Source organism: Urocampus carinirostris, chromosome 20 (assembly GCF_059441175.1).
Source record: "Urocampus carinirostris isolate Australia breed hairy pipefish chromosome 20, RoL_Ucar_1.0, whole genome shotgun sequence".
In the NCBI taxonomy this organism is placed as follows: Eukaryota; Metazoa; Chordata; class Actinopteri; order Syngnathiformes; family Syngnathidae; genus Urocampus; species Urocampus carinirostris.
In genome coordinates, this window is record NC_142368.1 from 24,823,066 (window position 1) to 24,848,813 (window position 25,748).

The following is a 25,748-nucleotide window of genomic DNA, read 5'->3' on the forward strand; positions in this document are numbered from 1 at the left end:
GTAGGGCTAAAGACGCGCATGTGACTCCAGAGCAGATTTAGCAGGTGGAGAGGTCCAACTTTTTTGGTGACAGAAAATATCTTCCTCCATTCAGCCAATATATATATATATATATATATATATATATATATATATATATATACACATATATATGTATGGTCTGTAGTTTGGCAACCCCTGCTCTAAAGTCTGATAGTTACGCAAACAAATATTCAAACATTTTCCTTATTGAGCCCTTTTTATAGTGTTTCTTGATTCAAGGTCAGACAGAAAGATTTCCAGACCTCCATCCGTCTTGCATTTTCTGGAGACATTCAGTCTCAAGGGAGGCAGGACAGGGGAGGAGCCAGGCCAAGTGGTCGTGTAAATACGCACCAACCGACTAAAACACACGACGAGTGAGCAGAGATCGCCGGCACAACACCGGACCTTTGTCAATGAACAATAGCTGGATGACACGCTCCTCCGGCGGCAGGAATTGGAGCTCGCTGAGATCGAGCAAGGGGACACGGTGACATTTTTTTTGTGCGCCTTTGAGAAGTGGAGTCATGTTCCGCAGAAGCAAGAGTCAAGTTCTGGTGGAGGACGCGTCTGAGGAAGACGATATGTCCTGGCACTACAGACATACCTACAAGGTAATTTAATTTGTTTGATATTCTTCAAATCTTAATTGTTGACACTAAAATGAGTTTCCCCGGCTATGTCTATATTTGTACATTCAAAGTTCTTCCCGATTAGTCACTTGAGCTTTGAATCAAAGCTCAGGAACGGAACCCCAGGGTGATGAAGGGAAGTTTTAGCTTTAGTTTTGGATCTCCATTTTCATAGTGGATCAATCTTGACATGTGTTTGCTGTTAAACGTCATATTGAAATATAATATTGTGAATGTGCTTGATTGCTGTTAAGATTGACAAGATTGTTTTCTGTTATTAGTGTCATTGAATTTGTTCAAACCATTAATTGCTGTTAAAAATGTTGAAAAAATTGTTAAAATGTCATATTGTCAGATATAACGAAATTGTGAATATGCTTAATTGCTGCTTAAAATTATCGAGAAAAATTGTTCAAACCTCACATTGTTTATTTGCTGTTAATAGTGTCAATAAAATTGTTCAAACCAAAAAAACGTAGAAATAAATCAATGAAGAAATAAATAAATTCCTACAATAAAACATTTAACAAATAAATAAATCACGTAATACCTTATTATATGACATAAATGTAATTTATTCATATTGTTAAGCATTTTAAAATTTGCCTACTTCGGTATTCATTTTTTTCATTTATTTTGTCGTGCATTTTGTTGTGTATCTTGTCATGTATTTGGTCATGCATTTTTGTCACAAAAAATATTCAAACTGGCTTAGCTTTTCACCTATTCGTTCATACCTGATCAACCAAGAGGTAAAAAGCTCAGGCAACTTGGTTGCCTCCTCATTCGAATACAATTTTGTTGTGACAAAATACAAGACAGAACCGTACAAGAAAATGTATCTGAAAAAATACATAACAAAATAAATTCAGAAATAAATCACAAAATACACTATCAAATACACGACAAAATATTCGGCGAAATACATGACAAAATACACATCAAAATACATGACAAGATAAGTACCGAAATAAACAAATGACATAATGATTTACAATATACGCAACAAAATATAAGACAAAGTACATGACGAATTATCTGAAAATACACTACAAAACACACAACAAAATGCAAGACAAAATAAATACCAAAATAAATAAATGACAAAATGCCTAAATAAATAAAATGTTTGCATATATGGCATATATTTAGGTATTATGTGATTTATTTTTTTGTGTTCATTTAATCCCATGTCTTACATTTGTAGGTATTTATCTATTTATACATTTATTTATGCATAAGGATGGATCAGTCCTCATTCATTTCCAATGGTTATACTGTCACAGAGCAAAAAAAATAAATAATAATAAATATATATTACAGGAAAAAATCGATAATTGATATCTCTTTATGTACGAAAAAAACCTACAAAAATGTCAGATTATTGATAAACAGGATGCAAAAACAGAAAAGTGTGAATTGTGTGAGGGTTGTCGTTGTTCTGTATCCTTTCTTGTTTTCCATTTTGCGTGTAATTGAATTATTGCAACACAGTTGAAAAAACACATTTTGGTAAAAAATACTACCGCGGTAAATGATTTAGTGTCAATGGGTGTTAAAAAGAAAGAGGAGCAAAGAGGAATCAGGTGACATGAAAAGTGTAAAACGTGCCGTGTCAGCGATCGTTCTCAAGCAGCTGATCCATGTCAAGGTGTGACAGGGGGAAGGGGCCCAAAAGAGGCTGTGATACTGATAAATATCTGGCTATTCTCTGCGGATTTATCTCAATTTTGACGGTCAGTAGATCACCCCTCCTAAGTTCTTTACATTGAAACTAATCGTCAAAATACATTCCAAACACATAAATTTTCACAGCTGCAAGGATGTCAAACCTAATGCCCGCGGGCCGGATCTGGCCCGTTGGATTATTTAATCCGGCTCGCCATGAAACATTTGAGTATGTTAAAGAAGGAGCGAGTCTTGGGGACTAAAGTCAGCTAGTGTATTACTAGCAATGGGGAAGGCAAACAAAACCATTTTTACAGCTTTGGTGGATATTTTTGCTGACTTTATGTATTATTTTCTTATTTTTAACATTTTCTGTGGTACAATAAAAAACTCTCCGTAGACAATCTTGTATTTTAAAAATAAACATTCAAAAATAATACTGTACTCTGCCATTTAATAGATAGTTTGCCTAATAGTAAGGGTTATACGTATTGCATTTTTAGTTTATTAGAACAAAAACATAAAATATGGTTAAAATAATTGGTAAAATATAGTAAAATAAGAAAGATACCGCTTGAAATTTGAAACATTGTGTAATTTGGCATATCAGTTTTCACATTTTAAGTATTATTTGTCTAATCTTAGTGTCAAGATTATATATTATCTGCTTTAGCAGAGGATTTTTCTCATTTTCATGAGGATTTTTCTCACAGGAAAAATTGTTTACTCTTGGCAAAAAAAGTGCTTATTAGAAGTATTATTTTTCTTATTCTAGTGGGAAAACAAGGAAAAAAAATCTACAACTTTCCACTTTTTACTTGAATTGTATGGACAATTTGCTTGTCTTTTGAAAACCTCTAATATAGTTTGTTCATCATGGAGGATAAAGGATATATACGCAAGTGTTTGTCTTCAAACATTAATTTCCCACACATTACAAAGCTTTACTCCACTTTTAAGGACAAATGTTTCTTTATTAACCAAAAAAGTCTGTCTATCTATCTATCTATCTATCTATCTATCTATCTATCTATCTATCTATCTATCTATCTATCTATCTATCTATCTATCTATCTATCTATCTATCTATCTATCTATCTATCTATCTATCTATCTATCTATCTATCTATCTATCTATCCAGCTACCCTGGTTATATCCCTCGAGAGGGGTGACCGACTGCAAGACAAACACATACACAAAAAGAAGAAAAGAGGAAAAAGTAGCAAAAAACACCAAATTGTTTTGACCACGGCCTACCCAAATACCCAAACTAAAAAATTAGCAACAGTATATTTATCTTTTAGCTATATCGCTCAACGACTAACTACTAATCATCAAAATCGAGCTATATAGCTTAAGGATATAGTTTTGTACCAGGCGTCTCCAACCTTTTTCAAGCTGAGAGTTACTTTTTGTTACTTATTAGCGCAAGGGAAACCCAGTTTGATATGCATTTGTAAAATAACAACGTATTACGTTGTTACTATGTTTTTACTGTGTTGTTACCAGGTTAATTATTGGAAGTAGAGTTAAATACACTCAGTCAGCCACTAAATAAATATTTTTTACTCGGAAATCACAAAGACCTAGCACTGGTAAGGTATTTTCATCTGCGGGCACCTCAGCTGTCCTTACGGGGCACGATGTTGGTTCGAGACCCCTGGTCCATGAAGAACAAACCATATTACAACTTAGTTGAGCACGGGCTAAATGTCTAACTCCAGTAAAAATGTGAAAAGTTTGAAATTTTGCCAGATGATTTTATGATATCATACTTTGTGTGTGTGTGTTTTAAAATGAAGTGCATAATAACAATGGTTATTTATCTTATATCTCTGACGCAGCAATCGGGTTCCATGTAGTTTTTAAACATTCGACTGTCCGACGGTTTTATAGCCCCGTCCTCTATCACGTTTGTCGAGCTAGACCTCCCTAATGTCTTTCCCTCTAGGGAATCTGGTCTGACGCGCTGATTCCTCCCACACTCACCCAGCTAAATAAATCTCAGCTCAGTCCTTAGAACACGTCCCGGCTTTTCCCAAGGGGGGAGTCAGAAGAAGGGGGCCGGGACAGTGGAGGTCACGCCTGATCAACATTATTGCAACTGCTCCAAAAACAAAACCATGCCCCTCCAGTTTTTAAACTTAATATTTACCAAGAATAAAAAAACATGAGAGACACAATCGTGAAAAGAAACAAAATGTATTCAACATTTTTATATTGTTGAATACACAAATGAAAAAGTGAAAGTAGTCATTGCAGAAATATTTGCCCCAATTGAGTTGATACTGGGCAGCACGGCGGAGCAGTGGTTAGCGCGTGTGCGGCACAGTTCTACGGTCTTGGGAACCTTTTGGGTGGGTTCAAATCCAGCTACCGGACTTCCTGTGCGGAGTTTGTATGTTCTCCCCGTGCTTGCGTGGGTTTCCTCCGGGCACTCCGGTTTCCTCCCACATTCCAAAGACATGCATTTCAGGTGGATTGGCCAGTCCAAATTGTGTGCCCTGCGATTGGCTGGCGACCAGTTCAGGGTGTCCCCTGCCCACTGCCCGATAATTGCTGGGATGGGCTCCCGCACCCCCGCGACCCTACTGAGGATAAGCGGTGCAGCTAATGAGATGAGATGAGTTAATACTTTGTACAACCTCCCTTTGCTGAGATCACAGTCACAAGTCTTGAAAGGAAGCACTAGTTCCTTAAAGGGACAGTGTGTCATATTTAGTGTCTCCTAGTACAAAACATTGATTTAAGTTCTAGGCAAAAATACCTGAACTATCATTACAGTGTTAATTTAGAAAAAGATAAGTTGAGAAATTTGTATTTCTTTTACATAGTGGAATCCCTAACTAAGGTCGCCATCATGTTTGTCGGGCAACCTGCTGCTAATGCCATTTTGTAGTCAAATATTACACAATGGGGCTTTAGGGTTTGATTGTGATTGTTTGTGCACAGCATTTTTCAGATATTTTCACAAATGCTCTATAGGATTGAGATATGGTGTTTGTCTTGCTCATTCTAAGACCTTTACAGGGAGTGCAGAATTATTAGGCAAATGAGTATTTTGACCACATCATCCTCTTTATGCATGTTGTCTTACTCCAAGCTGTATAGGCTCGAAAGCCTACTACCAATTAAGCATATCAGGTGATGTGCATCTCTGTAATGAGAAGGGGTGTTGTCTAATGACATCAACACCCTATATCAGGTGTGCATAATTATTAGGCAACTTCCTTTCCTTTGGCAAAATGGGTCAGAAGAGGGACTTGACAGGCTCTGAAAAGTCAAAAATAGTGAGATATCTTGCAGAGGAATGCAGCACTCTTAAAATTGCCAAGCTTCTGAAGCGTGATCATCGAACAATCAAGCGTTACATTCAAAATAGTCAACAGGGTCGCAAGAAGCTTGTAGAAAAACCAAGGCGCGAAATAACTGCCCGTGAACTGAGAAAAGTCAAGCGTACAGCTGCCAAGATGCCACTTGCCACCAGTTTTGCCATATTTCAGAGCTGCAACATCACTGGAGTGCCCAAAAGCACAAGGTGTGCAATACTCAGAGACATGGCCAAGGTAAGAAAGGCTGAAAAACGACCACCACTGAACAAGACACACAAGCTGAAACGTCAAGACTGGGCCAAGAAAAATCTCAAGACGGATTTTTCTAAGGTTTTATGGACTGATGAAATGAGAGTGAGTCTTGATGGGCCAGATGGATGGGCCCGTGGCTGGATCGGTAAAGGGCAGAGAGCTCAGTCCGCCTCAGACGCCAGCAAGGTGGAGGTGGGGTACTGGTATGGGCTGGTATCATCAAAGATGAGCTTGTGGGGCCTTTTCGGGTTGAGGATGGACTCAAGCTCAACTCCCAGTCCTACTGCCAGTTTCTGGAAGACACCTTCTTCAAGCAGTGGTACAGGAAGAAGTCCGCATCCCTCAAGAAAAACATGATTTTCATGCAGGACAACGCTCCATCACACGCATCCAAGTACTCCACAGCGTGGCTGGCAAGAAAGGGTCTAAAAGAAGAAAAACTAATGACATGGCCTCCTTGTTCACCTGATCTGAACCCCATAGAGAACCTGTGGTCCCTCATCAAATGTGAGATTTACAAGGAGGGAAAACAGTACACCTCTCTGAACAGTGTCTGGGAGGCTGTAGTTGCTGCTGCACGCAATGTTGATCGTGAACAGATCAAAGCACTGACAGAATCCATGGATGGCAGGCTTTTGAGTGTCCTTGCAAAGAAAGGTGGCTATATTGGTCACTGATTTGTTTTTGTTTTGTTTTTGAATGTCAGAAATGTATATTTGTGAATGTTGAGCTGTTATATTGGTTTCCCTGATGAAAATAAATAATTGAAATGGGTATACATTTGTTTTTTGTTAAGTTGCCTAATAATTATGCACAGTAATAGTCACCTGCACACACAGATATCCTCCTAAAATAGCTAAAACTAAAAAAGCCCCACTCCAACTTCCAAAATATTCAGCTTTGATATTAATGAGACTTTTGGGTTCATTAAGAACATGGTTGTTTTCAATAATAAAATTAATCCACAAAAATACAACTTGCCTAATAATTCTGCACTCCCTGTATATATGGTTCATTTAAAATCGCTCCATTGTAGATTTTCCTTTATGTTTGGGTTGCTATCCTGCTGAGAGGCTAACTTGTGCCCCATTCTCAGGTCTCTGGCAGTCTCAAACACATTTTCTGCTAGAATTGCTCTGTATTTGGCTCCATCCATCTTCCCATCAATTCTAATGAGCTTTCCAGTCTGCTAAAGAAAAGCAACCCCAGTGCATGATGTTGCCGCCACTATGTTTGACAGTGGGGATGGTGTTTTCAGGGTGATGTGCATAGGGTAGATTTTTGCAAAGTATGATTACTAGTTGTCTTATGCACAGATTGTCCCACCTCAGCTGTGTATGCCTGCAGGCGATCCAATGAGATGGCATTTGTTGCTTCTCTGATTAGTTGTCTCCTTGCTTAGCTGAAAGTTTAGAGGAACATCCAGTTCTGGGTAGCTTTCCAATGGTTTATCATACTTTCAGTTGTCATTCTTCAAGTCGGCTCCAGTCAGGATTTATCATCCTGAAAAGATCCACATTTCTTTATCACCCCCTCGGAGAATACCTGCAGGCTAACCCAGTTTTCTCAGCGTCGACTTTCAATCCGAGAGGCCGCAAGAGGCCCTTTTTGGTGAATTCCACCTGATCCTTCTGCTAAGAAGTTCCAGTACAGTTAAGAAAAAAGATCCTCTTTCGTTTACATTGGAGTAAATCCCTTTAAAAGTAGGATGAATGTCTCGGGTTTATAAAAGCAAGCAAAATTAAATTGTTATCGTTGTTGTTGTGCGCAGACATGTGTACACTCAGGGCAATAATGGGTCACTTTAAAGAGAAAGTGTGTCTTATTTATCGCCTCCTGGTGGTTAAGAAGGAGGCGACAAATGCCATCTCATTGGATCGCCTGCTGGTGTTCATTAAAAACAAAATAATAATGTTTTAAATAATGAACCAAATACATGAACTATCATATAATTTTGCATTTTTTAAAATACTGGTTGGTCGAGAAATTTGCATTAATTTTACATATCATGAGCCTCACCTAAAGGGAGCTGACAAATATGTCTGCCATTTTCTCTTCTAGGGGTACTCCAAGAAGCAAAAACCTCACAAAAGGCTGGTCCCAAAAAAAAAAAAGACGAATAATAGTGCTTTTTTTGTACTAGTTTTCAGTCGGACGACACAATACATTGTACACAAAAAATAAAAACTTTTTATTTAAAACAAAAACATTATCACAAATTTACATGGCAAATACAAAAATAATTAGAGATTAGGTACAGAGTGCGTCAGAAAACGTGCAGAAATCATAACCAAAAAAGTGCAAGAGGGAGCAAGTGTATTATACAAGAAATGTTACAAAAAAATTGTCATTTTGTGTAAAATCACAAGACAATTACTCTTTCATTTTTCCCCCTTTTTAAAAAAAATTCAAAATAAAAAAAATAAAACAAGTCGAATTTTGTTTTCGTCATTGCCCATAGAACTATGTTTATTTAATAACAGAAAACTTAAGACATTGTGGCGTATTGTACAGAACAGCCTAAAATAAAACAACCCAAAAATGGGTTATTGTATCGAGTTGAATCGTATGTTTATTCATCATGGAAAATGATTGTAATAATAAAACCACAAGATAAAAATTAAATCAAATCCCAAATATATTCTTATAAAATAGTAACAGGTCAAATGTTGTATCTTTATCTCGTTTATAATAATGTATTGGCTTATTTAAATTATACTTTCAAATTACCATTCAATTGACTGTGTTCCTTTAAAGCTTTGCCTCCAACAGCATTAAAGGGACCTGTGTGTAATAGTCCTCAAGATGTTGCTGTATTGTGAAGTGCAACTGATAATGAGTGGTACCAAGCACAAAAAATAATACAAACTACGGAGATTACGAGTGACCAAATCACACAATTTTTCTTTACGTATTCGATATGTCGATGACTGGACAAAAGATGCCTTTTTATGAATAAAATATGCCCTCCTGCAAGCTTTCATAACTAAATACAGTGTGTGAAACTCATGCCAAAAAGTTACCGGACACCAGGGTAGACAACTCTGAAAAGTTGCCTGCCCACCCATAAAGTTGCCTGCGCCATTTTTCACAACTTGAAACACAATAAGACGACTAATCGCAAAAAAAACATTGTTGCAAAGTATTAAGGATTGATAATCAGAATATATAACAGAACAACACTTTTAAATTAAGTTTATTATAAACCTACTTATAACATTCATTGCATGTATATGACATCGCTGTTTTCCATCTGCCATCAGTATGTACCTGTATTTACTCATCTTCTTTCATGCAATGTTTGCGTTGCATCGTCTGCTACGAGCCACGTGAACTCTTCTTTCCACGATGCTTTTAATTTATGTTTACGTTTTGTAGCGTCATCAATTTTGTTAGCTTCTTTTGAATATTTCTTCTGGGGCTGAGGTCTTGGCTTAATTCCTGGTAAGCATATGTCAGAGTGAGCAGTTTCCTCATGCGTGAGAAGGTAAGCAGGACATTGTAGTTGAGCCTTTAAGCATATTTATTCCTCAACACAGTTCCATTCAATACAACATGGCGATCAACAATTAGCAAAACGAAAAATGGTGCGTGCGTAATGACATCACACAATGTAAAACGTCTTACCGCAATACCACGAGTAAGAGCGCTAATAAAATCGACAAATCTCAAAAATTCCTAACCACTTATCCATTTTTCTTGTGTTCTCTGTGCGTGTAATTTGGAAAATTATATGCAAATGCGTGACCTTATAACGCCCGGGAAAGTCCGGAAGCACGAAGTTATTCGATGTAGGGTTTTGATTGGGTGCAGAGTATGCAAATTGACAAACGAACCGAAATTTCAAAACGAACCGAACTTCCGAATTTCCAAAACGAACGAAGAGTTCGAAATCTGAATAAAATGTTTGAGTAGTAAAAATAGAAAAAAATAACGACGTAAAAGATGCGTTATTTCAGACACTGCTAAATACTAGGGATATTTTTTGATTGTTATTTATTTGTCTGTTTTTCATGATTCATACTTGTTTCTTCAGAATTGAGTGATTCCATATTCATTTCCCCTGCACTTGCTCTATAAAAGTAACATTTACTGACCATTGCAATGTTTCTTTTTTCATAATTTCTTTAGTGTTTCTGAATGCCGATATGTTGCACTTTGGAATGACCTCATGATTGTTTCATGTTTGTGGTCTGAGTTTTTTCTACAAAAGAAAATGTCTGAGTGAGTGCTTGCCCTAGAGTCTAGGGCCTAGACTGTCGATTCCATACTTTTGCTAGGGGTTGTATTACACATTGTCCCTTTAAGCCACTGGTTCTCAACTGGTCTGACTTAACCTTATGAAGACTGCGACCCAAAGAAGAAAAATGTCTACTTATCAAATTTATCCAATGAAAGGGTTTGGCAGTTTAAAGCAGATATAAAAAAATCATTTACCTTTAAAAAAAATGACCAGCAAAACCAAAACAGCTTCGAGTACAATATATACTCGCAGATATGCCTACATAACATATAATCAACCCCTAGAACTGCTTTAAAATAGCCACATACTAAAATAATTGTAAAATAATCATAAGGCATGTACTTAAACATCAATAATTATTTAATTATGTTGTTTAAAAAAAGATCAATACACTGGCAAAACGCTATAAATATATCATTTTAAAAGATTTACTGTACTTTGTAGCAGCACATTAATGACAGACACTCGCTCATCATTTTCATATTTTGCTTTTGTTTCCTTTCTTGATCATAGTTGTCACTCTTTTCCACGTTTCCTTCCCCTTTTCACTAACTTTCTTGGGACCCATTATCATGGGTAGAAAAAGGAAATAAAACCAACAAAATCTGAATAAAATGAGATATGGTCCTTCTCAAGCACACTGATTGACTGAACAGGAAGTGAGCAGGGCATTATCGCCTTCTACCGTTAAGGAGTGTAATTGAGCCTTTGTTTTTTTTTTTCTTCATAGCATTACTTTGCCAAGTCACAGGCCACTGACCCACTGAAAACAGGTTTGTCACCCACTTTTGGGTGCCAACCCACCAGTTGAGAAACACTGCTTTAAGCTAACTACACATGCAAGACTTTTTACATTTTTTATTTAGACAGTCCCGGAAGGCAACACCTAAAGCGATAAGTGCTACATGGGAAGTGAACAAAGTGGATTGTGAAGTCAAATAAGGAGCATTACAAAATAAGTGGCTATAATTCACTAAGGGCAGAGTGGATCACAATGGAACCGAAATAGTCGGAGTGACTTCAGTGCCAAGCGATCTTAAAGAAACAGTTCACTATTTTGAGAGCGCAGAGAACCTTCGTTTTGCAGGAAACACGCACACGCATGTACCGATACATAGAGGTCTTTAGGGAATGTTTGCATTGAGGGACGTTATTGTCTTTAACTGGCACGTGTGCGTTACAGGACAAAGAGAGAGTTGGGAAGGAAGAAGAAGAAGCCGTTGCAGTCGTATCCAAGGTAAACAATACGCTAAATACTGTACAGAGTTCGTACAATTTTTTTTGATTGCCAAATTCAAGCACTTTCAAACCCAATTTTTCAAACTTTTTAGTACCCTCCAAGGGTATTAATGGAGTTCAATACCGAAGACAAAAAAAAAGAAAATACTGTATGTACTGAATAAAAAACAGAATAATGAGCCACATTTACATTTATTTTAATGATATTGATTGCTCCAAAGAAGAGTACATTTAATCTTTCAATCTTAGAGACAGATCTTTTGCTTTTTGTTATACAGACACCTCCCGACTTACGTACATTCGACTTACGGATTCTGGCAGATCTTTTTTTTCAGATGTCTAAACATATCCGGACATTCCTGTAATTTCGATTTTGTATTGTGTGCACCTTTTTCCGAGTAGAGGACAGTACTGTAGTGCTTCTTTCCGCCGCGTGGTGCTGTGGGAGGTTACCCAGCATCGGCACCGAAGAAAGAATCCGGCTTCTGCTTCCTGGTCCGTGTGTAATCGTAACAACGTGTACTGTATCTCTAGCGCGCTAAGAACTTTTTTATTGTTTAATATCTCGTGCATCCGTTCAATATGGTTGGTGTAAAGCGTAAAGAAGAGGCGAGCCATTTCTTTTGAAAGTAAAGTGGAATAAGAAAGCTGAATGTTTTTGAGAAAATGGTCAGAACGCTTTTTTTCGGCCACTTATTACCACAGAGGAGGACCTCTTGAAGCGCAAGTAAAAAAGTAAGTAAATCTCACTTTATTTAACTTTATAGAGCACATTATTTCATTAAATGTTGATTTATTAGTACAAAATAATACAGGTTACCTATACAAACCTTAAACTTATTTATATAAACCATAAACATACAAAATCTAGCAGTGATGCAGCTTACGAACAAATTCAACTTACAAACGATCGTAAATGGTAAATGGTCTGCATTTCTATAGCGCTTTTCAAGTCAATGAAGACCTCCCAAAGCGCTTTACAATGTGCTTAATACTTACCCATTCACACACACACTCACACACCAATAGGGAGTCAGCCATGCAAGGCGCCTACCTGCTTATTGGGGGCATTAGGGATTCGACATATAACACGGGGGAGCCGGGAATCGAACTTGCGACCTCTTGAACGTCCAGAACCTCGTTTGCAGGTCGGGCAGCGTCTGTACTTATTTTGATACATATATTCTTAATTTTTTTAGAGGATCTGTGTCTGAATAGAACTGTCAATAGTTTTTGTTTTTTTTTGCATTTTATCATTTATTTAATATTTTTAATTTATGTTTTATTGTATTGCATGTTAAGGGATTTTGTGTTGTTGTTCGACTTTAAATCTGTTCAGTGTGTAAAAAGCTAAAATTGTTTTATATTTTACATTTTTTTGAAGTCCTGTTAATATTTTAATTTATATCCCTTGCAAAACAAGTGAAATTACTAATTACTAAATAATTTAGTGCATAATTTTTTATTATTGTTGACAATGTATCATTTTAAAAAAAATCTGAGGAGCTGTTTGGGAGTCAAAAGAGCTGGCTCTTTTCAGTGAGCCAAGCCAAAATAATTAGTTTTCTAAATAGAGCTGTCCTCTTGGAAGCGACCAGTATGGGGTGGTGATGCTTCACATGAGAATGTTAACAGAGCAGGCGTGTTGGCGTCATTTTCACACTTTTTTTTTTTCTTTCAGTTTTCCTTCATGTATTGCACGGGCTATATGGCCAGAATGCCAAGAAACATGGCAATGGCAAGTATTTCAATCATTTTAAGCGCTTCCCCTAAAATTCAACAGTTTCCTGACCTTGAAAACTTAACATTAAAATTTGAGCATTTTCAAGGTTTTCAAACATCTGTATGAACTCTGTAAATAGCCTACTAGCACACAAAACATTCATGCATGTTGTGTGCATTTTTTGGAACACAAATACATCTATTATAAATCTTTAGCCAGTTTTTACCCCACTATTTAGTTTAGCATTACCCAAAAAGTCTAGCCTAGCTAGCAAGTATTTTCTGTGGTTATCGGAAGTGGTTATATGCCGCTACAAGAAGGCCCTCAAGATCTAGTCACAGCTCACAAGAATCAGTCATGCCAATTCCCCAAAAATGTAGTCCATACCTTGGCGCTATTGGCATAGGTCTTGGTTTAACGGCAAGCTGCTGTAGAGCCGCATGCAGCTTTTTGGCGCTCCGTGGCGCTCTTTCAAAGGTGTTTGATAATGGAAAATTATATGGTTTCTGTAGGAGGACAACCATGACACAAACAATTTTGACGTTGTCCAATGAATACAGATATATACAGTACAGTAATTCCTTGTTGCGGTTTACGTATTGTGGTTTTGCTACTTTGCCGATTTTCATTGTGCATTTTGTTCAGAAATCTGAAAAAAATGCTTTCCATTGCCAACAAAGTTGAACTCTTCAAACCGCTAAGCTTGCTTTGGAGCCACTTGCTGTTTTTTAAAAAATTTGATAATGGAAAAATATATGGTTTCTGTAGGACAGAACCGTAAGGTTAATGCAGTTTTCCATAACGTCCGCAGGAAGGCGGCAAAGTATCATGTAAAGTGGATCGTGTCCTTAATTCATACAGCTGTGCAATAAACAGCAATGTTATTTTTTTAAATTCTTTTTTTTGTAAACTGATTTTTTTTTTTAAATAAAATACAGTATTTTTATTTGCTAAACAAAGACTTGAGTCTGTAAATTGTGTTTGTTCTTGAGTAATCAATAAATAATGACATAATTAAATAAATTAATAAAGGTTCCTACTTCACTGGCTTTGGCTATCGTGGGTCGTTTTTTGGAATGCGACCCCAGTACGTGTTGCCTTCTTTATAAGGTTTATAAAAAGCTTTTATGTTTTTGCGGCTCTAAACATGTTTCTTAGTGTTTTTGGTCCAATATGGCTCCTTCAACGTTTTAGGTTGCCAACATCTGGGATTGGTGAATGTTAGTGAAAAAACCTCAAATTTAGCTTGGATGTAAGCTAAATTTAGTGCACAAGCAGTAAAAATTCACGGTATCACGCAGGCACAGATTGTTTTTCTGAAATGAGGACGTGGCGGCGTAAAAAAGAGCAGTGCTTGGGCACCAATTTTGATCAACATCACTGTTAAACTGGCTCCTTCTTGACTTACTGATGATGAAATCTTGTTATCTTCACTCAAAACACTATCCCTACAATTGAAGTCATTCATGCCCACCTACTTTAAAGCTATAAACCAACAAACAATTATTTAAATCATTCTTTTATGTGTTGATTACTTTGTCAGTCACTCAATTACTCATCAAATAGACTGAACATGTTTAAATATGTGTATTTTAAAACAGAACCTTAATTTAATAAGGGTGACATAAAATGTATGACTTACACTTTTTTTTTCTATTTCAGATATGATTTCGGAGTAAGAATGGCAGACTAGATTAAATATAGACCTTGGCTTTCTGTGAGAATTTTAGCCCACCCCATTTCCGACTTGGCGACTCTTAATGAAAAAACGAAAGTTGACTGTAAGGGCTACCGCTCCCAGGAAAGGGGAAATTGGAGTACTGTATTTTTTTTCACCGAAATCCGAAAATAACTGCATTTACCCAATTTGCCAAGAGACTGTGGTTGTTTTCAAAGAATATAATATCAGGAGACACATCCAGAGGAAACATGCTGACTAAAAAAAATCTAACTGGAAACTATCGCTGTGAAAAGGTGAAGCAACTGGAAGCTGTTTCAACTACACAGCAGCACTTTTTCAAGAGCCCATGCAAGTCAAATAAAAATGCTACAGTGGTTAGCTACGAGGTCGCGACGCTGGTCGCCAAGCACTGCAAAGATTGCACGGAGGGTGAATTTATGAAAGAATGTTTGAAGAATGCCATGCTGTATAGTTACATTTTCAGCTTACAAAATCTGGTCCGCTTTCAAAAATGTTTGGACCCTTCTAGTAGAGTAGAGTAGAGTATCAAGTTAAATTTATTATAATGAGGGATGATCGATGTTTTTTAAGACCAATATTTACAGCTGACTCACGTTAGTTACCTAATAGATACCTCGTTTGGATACCATTTGTGAAGAAAAAAAAAAAAAAAAAAAAAAAATAAATAAATATATATATATATATATATATATATATATTATATAGGGCAGCATGGCGGCGCAGTGGTTAGCGCAGTTCTGAGGTCATGAGATCGAACCTCCAATGTGGAGTTTGCATGTTCTCCCCGTGCTCGAGTGGGTTTCCTCTGGGCACTCCGGTCTCCTCCCACATTCCAAAAACATTCATTTCAGGTTAATTGGCTGGTCAAAATTGTCCCTAGGTGTGAATGAGCGAGTGAGTTGTCTGTCTCTGTGTGCCCTGCGACTGTCTGGCAACCAGTTCAGGGTGTCCCCTGCCCACTGCCCGAAGATAGCTGGGAAGGGCTCCAGGACCCCCACGACCCTACTGAGGATAAGCGGTGCAGATAATGGATAGATATATATATATATATATATATATATATATATATATATATATATTCCCTCTGCAGAAAATGTCTGGTCGGAAAAAAAACTATTACAGGGGTTGGACTAGTAGATGAGAGAGAGAGAGAGAGAGGGAGAAATGGGGAAAGAGATAAAAAAGAAAAAGAGGTAGAAAAAGAGGGAGAAAGAGAGAGAGAAAGAAATACACATGGAGAAAAAAGAGGGAAGGACAGAAAGAACGAAAGAAAAGAAAGAAGAAAAAGAGCTAGAGAAGAGAAAGAGGGAGGAAGGAGAATGAGAGAGTGAAAAAGAGAGAGTGTGAGAAAGGGGGAAAGAAAGAGAGGGACACAGAAATACAGCTCCAGATGTTTTGTGAGTGGTGCCTGACTTTGGCAGCAAGTCATTTTCCCCTTGTGCGTCTCTGCGGGCCTGATCTGGCCCCGCAGGCCACATATTTGACACCATTACCTAATCTAAAGCCATATTGCAGAAGCCTCACTCTTCTTCCAAACCCTTATTTAATCTGGAGTCCAAAACCTGGTTTCAATCTATTAAAAAAAACTAGAATGGACAGAATCTGTTTGTCCTTTGCCCTTATTGTTGGCTAGCTCTCTAATCCATGGTCTTTCATTGTCCTGGCTCAAGATTAGAACGGCCATGAATGGGACTGATAACTGTGAAAACACATATCTGGATAGCACATATGCATTGATTACATAGTCAAACACAATTTTGAGACCGGACCCGTTTGACAAGCAGTTCATACTTTTGGGCTGGAGAAGGGAAGGAAAGGCGACATTCTTGTAGGGGCCGCAGACGTTCGCAAAGGAACAAAAGCAAGGCCAAAAATAGACAATGGCTTTCTTGTTGCCGACAAATTCAAGCTAGCAAGCTAACCTTTGTGTTTTGCATTACCTGGTCACAATTTGTGATTGCATCACTAACAAGAGAGTCAATATTTTATTCAGATATTTTCCTTCATGTTAGGAATGTGTCGTCAGTTATCTAAAGGGTTTGTACACATTTTCATGGACAAATTCAAGCACTTTTCAAGCACTTCCAATTTTTCATATTTTCCAGTACCTTCAAAGTAAAATCCAGCACCGATCAACAGAATGTTTTTTGTTGTTGTTGACGTTCATTAAAATAATGGTAAATGGTAAATGGTCTGCATTTATATAGCGCTTTTCAAGTCAATGAAGACCTCCCAAAGCGCTTTACAATGCGCTTCACACTCACACACCAATAGAGTCAGCCATGCAAGGCCCCCACCCGCCTATCGGGGGCACCAGGGACTCAGTGTCCCGCCCAAGGACACTTCGACACACAACAATGAGGAGCCCGGAATCGAACCTCAAACCCCTTGTTCCCAATGTTAATGTCATTTTTAATATAGTTTTTAATTGTGCATTTTTCTGCATTGGGATTTTTTTTATCATGTATTTAATTTATCTATTAAGATATTAAATGTCATGTAAAAGAAAACATTTTGAATTTTGAGTTTTTTAATGCATCTTATCCATTTTTAGTCTTTAAAAAAGATGCATAATTCATTTAATTCTGGGTGAAAACAAAATGTAAACTAAGGGAAAAAATGTTTTTACGCAAATTAAATCAAAATTCTAATGTTTATAAAAAATTAATACCATAAATGGAATTGCTGAAACTAATTATTTCTTTCCCTTCTTTCCTTTTTTTTGTTTTATTTTAGACTTTATATCTTGCTGTACAACCTTAAAAAAAGGGATTTTAAAAAGTTGTTTGGAAATTATAGTCTAATGTTGCCTTTATTTTTATGAAAACAACAAACCTGACGTATATATTAAAATATTAAAGAAAAAGTACATTGATATTTTTTAAATTTAAAAATTAGAAAAACAAAAAAATAACAAGACAGCTTTTAAAATGATAAAAACTGACAAAATAAAAACAAAAACATAAAAAATACAAAATCCAGATTCAATCTAAATTCAGGTAAATAAACATTATAACCCTGTGACAATCATTGCATCAGTATGACAGTATTCCCTCAATTTATGTGGTTAGTTAGTTCTATAACCACCAGTATTACATGAATTTCCACAAAGTAGGAACTTACTTACAGCCCGTGCACAGTTTTCCTCATCTGAGATATTTCAATACCGCATGGCACTATGACACTTCTAATACAAAAACAAATGATACCTACTTACTCCGGCTTACTCCCTAAAAAAGCCACATGTGTATTTAATTTTCTGCCCCACGGAAAAAATGTCACATTTATATCCATCAATATATAATGTAAATCTAGGCTTCTGGCAAGCCACATACGAGCACACCTTGTCCATACAATAGACGCAGCAATTGAGCACACTTTTGAAGCAAAAGGGGAAACAGGCCCTGTACTTGTTTCTGGTGAGTGACATTAATTGTATTGTCTGTTATTCAAAGTTAAATGCCAAACGAGGTATATTAGCTTTATGATGTCTTGGGCTTACCCACCCGATCCCACCCAGGGTGATTGAATTGTCACTTTTCATTTACTGCTCCGAATCAGCGCCCAGGAAACAGTAGGCAGTTCTCAGTTTAATTTGAGTGTACTGATGCTTGTAAAGTGACGCTGTAATTCCACAATGGACGCAGTTATCCGCGTGATGCACCTTAGACGCTGATGTCAAACCTCGAATTGGCGAGGGAATAATGTCCAAGCAGTCTGTAAATTTGATCATCTCGAGGACATACTGATGAAAAAAAAAATCTTTCTGCTGTTGGTTTTTGAAGTATACCGAGGGAATCTTGAAACAGTCCAATGGTGTAGGAACAGCGCAGGAACCAAAGTCGTGGTGAGGTCGCATGGGTCCTTCCAAACACGTGGTAAGCTTTCTCTCCTGGGTTTGATCTCTTTGATCTCCGGCAACATCATTTTTGCTGTTCCATGTATTCCGTTGCTCCCCAAGCCTGATTTTTGTAGTTTTATCGCTGGAATCCATTTCGTCGAGCCCGTTCAGTAATCAATCCTGCACTTCCGGTTTGGAATTGGCACATGCGCAAATGTCACTATCTTGATGCTAGCACATACTTTGTGCTATTTTGAGCTGTTCTTATCTATGATCTACGATCTTTTTGTGTTAATAGATTGCTATAAACTGACATAAATTCTACCATTTTGCTTCAACAATGCACACGCAGTTTGGCTACGTCACACTTGTTTACGAACACAAAAATGACTCCATAGTTGTTGGCAATAATTGAGTTCAAAACTGAAGACAAAAAAGAAAGAAAGTACCGTATTTTCCGCACTATAAGGCGCACCTAAAAGTCTTAATTTTTTTCAAAAGCTGTCCATGCACCTTATAATACAGTGCGCCTTATATATGGCTATATATTATCGCAAGGTCTCGCAACTTACGCAACAGCCGACGACTCGATTTTCCCCCGAACGTGGATTAGTCCGCGGTGTATGCTGGGATTTATATACCGGCGTTTCATTGGCTAACCAATGTGTCAATCATCATTTGAATCGATCGCTATTGGCTAAAGTTATTCGGAGCCTCGGATAGGCTAGAGGGCCGAAACAAACCCTGCAATTGGCCGAAAAAGATGTGTCAATCATCAGTCAAATCGATCGCTATTGGCTGAAGTTATTCGGAGCCTCGCATAGGCTAGAGGGCCAAAACAAACCCTGCAATTGGCCGAAAAAGATGACTGAATAGCAAGCTTGCTAAAATACGTCATAAAGAAACATGTTTCATTAGTCTGTATTTGTAAACATTTTATTCTCCTGGATTTACTACACTCACGGTTGTAAGAAGACCATGATTGCGTATCATTATTGAACGTGAGAACTTAGGTGAGTTATGCGGCTTTATATTTTCACGGTATCTTGTTTTAGAACGATCTTGATGTTGCTGTGATGAGTTGAGTGAATTAAACTCAATTCCAAGTGTTTATTGTCATATGCACAGTAAAGTTGCGAGCGAAAAAGAAAATAGAAACTAAGGAATGGTTGGCATTTCTTGAATCCCAAGACTTTAACCTTCCGAATGATATTTGAAACGATGCATTTGAGTGACATCGTACGGACACCGCATCCGCACGTGTCTACGACACGTATTTGCTTCTTTGCAAGCTTTGGGAATGTTAAGGGGGTAATCAGTTTGACTGAATCATCTGACTGTTTTGTCGACGTTCCCATTGTAGCGCCTTATAATCCGGTGCGCCTTATCTATGGAAGATATAGGACCAAAAACTATTTTTTGGGGGTGCGATCTATAGTGCGGAAAATACGGTACTGTCTGTATAAAGAGCAAAAAAATGATCCTTTAATTATATTGATTGCTCTGAAGTAGTATGCATCCAAACGTTCAATCGACTGCTGATGTTTTGCTTGTTTTTCCTATTTATTTTTTTTGCATTTTCTCATTTATTTATCGCATTTATCTAATTTATTTTAATATTTATTTTATTGTGTTGCATTTTCATGGTTTTGTGTTGTTTTTCAGTGTGTGTTGTTACATTGGATCTGTGAATTTTAAAATTAATGTTCCGTGTGTTTTGCAGGAATCCCACATGAAATTACTAATTACTTACCGTGTTTTCCGCACTATAGGGCTCACCGGGCTATAGGGCGCACCCCAAAAAAAGTTTTTGGTCCTATATCTTCCATAGATAAGGCGCGCACCGGATTATAAGGCGCTACAATGGGAACGTCGACAAAACAGTCAGATAGTTCAGTCAAACTTATTACCCCCTTAACATTCCGAAAGCTTGCAAAGAAGCAAATACGTGTCGTAGACACGTGCGGATGCGGTGTCCGTACAATGTCACTCAAATGCATCGTTCCAAATATCATTCGGAAGGTTAAAGTCTTGGGATTCAAGAAATGCCAACCATTCCTTAGTTTCTATTTTCTTTTTCGCTTGCAACTTTACTATGCACATGACAATAAACACTTGGAATTGAGTTTAATTTAAAAAAAGACCCATCACAGAAACATCGCAATCACTCTGAAACAAGATACTGGGAAAATATATAGCCGGGGTAGCTCACCGAAGTCGTTGTGTTCAATAATAATGTGCAACCATGGTCCTCTTATATCCGTGAGTGTAGTAAATCCAGGAGAATAAAATATTTACAAATACAGAATGGTAAAACATGCTTTCTCTATGCCGTAGACAACCAACCAAACTTGCTATTCACATTCATCTTTTTCGGCCAGTTGCAGGCTTCGTTTTGTCCCTTCAGCCTATGCAAGCCCGTAAATTATAAAAAGGATCCGCCCCCTTTACCTCAGAATAACTTTAGCCAATAGTGATCGATTCAACTGATGATTGACACATCTTTTTCAGCCAATTGCAGGGTTTTGTTTTGCCCCTTTAGCCTATCCGAGCCTGTAAATGATAAAAAGGATCCGCCCCCTTTACCTCCGAATAACTTTAGCCAATAGTGATCGATTCAAATGATGATTGACACATTGGTTAGCCAATGAAACGCCGGTATATAAATCCCATCATACACCGCGGACTACTTCACGTTCGGGGGAAAATCTAGTCAGCGGCTGTTGCATTAGTTGCAAGACTTTGCGACACACCATTGAGCCATATATAAGGCGCACTGTATTATAAGGCGCATGGTCAGCTTTTGAAAAAAATTAACTTTTAGGTGCGCCTTATAGTGTGGAAAATACAGTAATAATTTGGTCCATAAAGTTTTATTGTTGAGGATAATATACCATTAAAAAGGTCCCGTTCTTCTCAATGAGCCGAGCAAAAAGGGCTGGTTTTCTAAATAGAGCTGTCCACTTGGGTGCGACCAGTAGGGGGCGGGTACGCTTTATATGACAACGCCTTAATGACAAACCACCAGAGTACGCGTGCCAGCGTCAATTTCACACACTTTTCTAATTATTCTTTATTTATCACGTGGTGTATAGAGTCAAACTGCCAAGAAACATCGCAATGGCAACAATTTCAAGCACTTCTCCCAAATTTCAAGCATTTTCCTGACCTTGAAAACACAATATTATATTGTATGCATTTTCCTGACCTTGAAAACATAACAGGCGGCATTAGCTCAGGAGGGAGAGTGCTCATCTTGGGATCAAGAGAGCAGGTTCAATTCCCGGCTCCTCTGTGTTACATGTCGAAGTGTCATTGGGTAAGACACTGAACCCCTAATGCCCCCAATAAGCAGGTTAGCGCCTTACATGGTTGCACGGCCGCTATTGGGAAATGTGAAGCACACTGTAAAGTGCTTTGGGAAGTCTTGACTTGAAAAGCGCTATATAAATGCAGATCATTTCATTTCATTTAACATTAAAATGTAAGCATTTTCAAGAATTTAAAGCACCCTTGAAAACCCTGTATCCAATCGCGACATTACTGAGACCGACTGTAAACGAGTGTCCACCAGTTTGGCAGGAGGGACATCCATCAAAGGCGTTTTACAACAGCTTTGACAAGAGCACATATGTGTGGAGGACGGCGACAAGGAAGGGTGTCTGTCTCGCCTTGATTTGGTTCCGTAATCTTGTTGCTATCTGGGAGTAAACTGAGGGAGTACAAGCACTTCATGGGTTCAGTTTATGACCTCTATTACGTGAAAGGTCATGTGATTCCACAAAGTTTGAGCAAGTATCATAAAAAATGTATTCACACAGATAATAAGCCATGATGTTACGCTAATTCTAAAGCCTACTTTGTGTTCGTCTTTCTGAATGTCTTTTTGGGACAGGAGGCCAAGGTGAAAAAGGTGATGTCCAAGAAAGAAAGGAAGGAAAAGAAGATGTTCTCATCCAAAGACGATAAACACTTTTTGCTGACGAGGGAGACGGTGGCAGAGGGCCAGGTGTAAGGTTCCAATTTTTTATCTGACGACATTCAACACTGGCTTAAGGTTTAAATGAAGGCCTCAAAACATGGCAAGGGTTCAATTTACAGAAGAGGTAAGGCTGAAAATGCTAATATCTGTGTATTATTTGCCCTCATGTAGGTTTTAGATAAGGGGATGGTGTCATAATAGTCTGTGGTTTGCAATAACCTGTCGTCTGTTTAGCCCTTTGAGACTCTCTGATTAAGGGATATAAAGATAAAAATGACTTGACATCCAACTAGGGTGTCATAGTATAGTTTTAGATTTTGGTTTCAAGACAAAGAAAGTCTTTTAAGGTTGAATTTTAAGTCTTAATGAAGGTTTTAAAGTAGGTTTATATATTAGATATCAAGGCTTGTTTAGGATTGCCATGGATAATCTTTCTAATTTTGAGAGGTTTTCAGTTAGAGTTGGGGTTTAAATTAGGCTTTTTGGACATACAGTATAAAAGGAAGGTTTTAAATTAGCGGTTCAATTTCCTGTTTCCAGACAGGTTATGATTTCAATCAAAGGTAATAGTTTTAAAGTTGGTTGCCAAATGTAGGGAAATGTTATAAAGTTTTTTCAAGTTAGTTTCAAAGTGGTTATGGTTTAGGTTTTGAGACATTCTTAGGGTATTATAGTGGGATAGGGTGTAAGGTTGGCTTTCAAGACAAGGTGTTGTCTGAATTGATTCAAACTAGGGTTTCAAGTTCCTGTATCCAGACTAGGTTAGGATTTAAGGTGAAGTAATACTTTTATGTTTGTTTTTTCTAGTCTAGGTGACTGTTTCAAACTCGATTTAAGGTTACTTTGAAAACAATTATGGTTCATGTTGTGAGGAATCCTGAGTGTTTTAAGTCAGGGTTAGGGTAAAAGTTTGGGTTTCAAGACAAGGCTATGTCGGAAGGGATTCAAATAAGGGTTCAAGTTTCGGTTTTCAAACAGGTTAGGGTTTTAATCAAGGCTTTAAGTTTCAAGGTTGTGTATTTAGGTTACGTGAAAGTTTCAAAGTAGATTTTTAGGTAGGGAAGTTATGGTTTGGGTTTTCAGACATTCTTAGGGGTTTAAATCGGGCTTAGTGCTTAATGTTGGTTTTCAAGACCATGTTTTGTATGAATTAAAGTTTAGTTTCTTGTTTCCAGTCAAGGTTTGCGGTGAAGTAATGGTTTAAAAGTTGTCATTTAATATAGGTGACGTTTTCAAAGCACATGTTAAAGTTTAAGAATTTATAGAAAAGGTGGAGGATCAGCTTTTGAGGGTTTAATTTAGAGTTTAATGCCAGAGTTATGTTAAATTTCAAAATTAGGTCATTTTAGTCCAATTTTATTTAGCAGTCAAAAAAGGATTTAACAATTCGAAACATTTGATACTTACTCCAGAAAAGTTAGTATGTCAAGCAAAAGGTATACGTTTTTAGTTACTTTTCAAGTCTAAGTGAATGTTTCAAAGTAGGCTTGAAGTTTGTCTTTCAAGACAGGGTTAGGATTTAAAAGGTTTTGAGACAATAAATCAGAGTTTGGGTTTGAAAGTGAGGTTTCAAATGCGAACCAGGGTTTGGTGGTATTGACAATGTTTCTTTTCTTTGCAGACGTCACAAGAAGGTAAAATGCGATAAAGATAAAAAGGAAAAATCCGACAAAGCTCCTTGCTTCTGGGAAAGCGTCACCATGACGATGAGACAAATTTCCCCTACCAAAAAACCCGACAAGAACAACGGCTGCGAGACGCTACAATCCAGGAAGGAAGGCATGAGCGTTCCCGATGAGGATGCAAACCAAAACGGACTATGGCCGACGGTGGACTCTCCCGCGCTGCAACCAGATACAGAGGACTCATCCCGCTACGCTAACCTGCCGCACTCTAAGGACCCCGCTTGTGTCCTCACTTGGACCTCCCGCGCCAAAGTCAAACTAGCAGGAATCAGTTGGATGAGCCGCGGGCTGGGCTCCGACAGATCCTGGGAAGGACTCAAATAGTTCTTCCTTCAGATTTCTGTGCCTGCGAAACATGACAACAGAACCAACAAAGGATGTTTAAAGTGCCTCATTGTTGGCCAAGATAGTGTGTTAGAATTGTGGAAAAAAAATCAATGCGAGATGCTATCCTTTTCTTTAAACTTCACAGTGAAAGTTTGGATGGGGACCTGCAGTAGTGTGGCAGCTTTAGAGCGCCAAGTTGTTGCTGTGAACAAAATCTCAACGAAAATGCTGTTTGTAATGCTGTACATTCACGACTGCAATTGTCGACAAACAATCATGTATTAGGTTAAGTGCCTTGTTGTTTTACGGCTGATCATAGTATAAAAACATGAACACCGTGTAAAAATAATTCACTGCTATAGAAGACTATATATATGTCATAGTTCTGTTACTGTAAACATATTATTTTTAAAAACCATGATAGAAATTATATTTACTATGTAGACCAGAGGTCCCTAACCTGGTGCTCATATTAACCCTACTTCTAATAATTACAATCCATTAATAGAGCGGGGTGACACGTTTCACAGAAAAAAAGGCTACCAGATAAAGGTGCTCTATCTGAGGAAGATCATGAAGCTGCTTCTGCTACTGGTAAACATGGAAACCAGTACCTTCTGTTTTATGTGGGAGAGCAAACCCATAACCAAAAAACTGGAGAGGGGTGGGAGCCACTTGGCTGTACTTGCCCAAGAGACGCCACAGGAAGTTGTGCTCGAGGACCCTAGCAGTTAAGGGATCCATGAACCGTGAATAACAAATAACATAATAACAACAAGGAAATAAGATTGATTGTTTTAGATCTGCATAATAAACTGGTAGCCCTTCAGGCTACTCAGTGACAAAAACTCAGCTTTGAAATGGATGGTGAACCCCGCTTTAGACTTTTCTTGTAAATTATTGTGAAAACACATATTTTGATTGTCTTTTGATTTTTGCCTTGAATGAACACAAAAGCCTTAAAATGATTGTTATTCTTATTGTGTTTAGCTATTTGACACTGACCAGTTGCAAATTATGCAAACACGGTGATAATAAACAAAACCAGGCTTACTCACCTCTGTTACTTCATCTTATAAGAATGACACATACTTTTTGGG

The 25,748-nt window shown here is 37.7% G+C and overlaps 1 protein-coding gene across 4 annotated transcripts; it reads left to right on the forward strand.

The window, feature by feature from the left end:
* Window positions 1–253: 253 nt before the first annotated feature.
* LOC148346695 (uncharacterized) lies at window positions 254–25,701 on the forward strand. Of its 4 annotated transcripts, none has more exons than XM_088324559.1 (5): window positions 254–635; window positions 11,333–11,386; window positions 13,070–13,126; window positions 22,550–22,665; window positions 24,258–25,701. In XM_088324559.1, exons 1-5 carry the CDS (start codon window positions 549–551, stop codon window positions 24,643–24,645), a joined length of 702 nt encoding a protein of 233 aa, XP_088180685.1. In that variant the 5' UTR covers window positions 254–548; the 3' UTR covers window positions 24,646–25,701. The 4 variants fall into 4 exon arrangements, with proteins under 4 accessions (XP_088180685.1, XP_088180687.1, XP_088180686.1 ...); XM_088324562.1 differs by lacking the exon at window positions 13,070–13,126 and adding an exon at window positions 18,599–18,691 and having other exon boundaries at window positions 543–635; XM_088324560.1 differs by lacking the exon at window positions 13,070–13,126 and having other exon boundaries at window positions 274–635.
* Window positions 25,702–25,748: the final 47 nt, after the last annotated feature.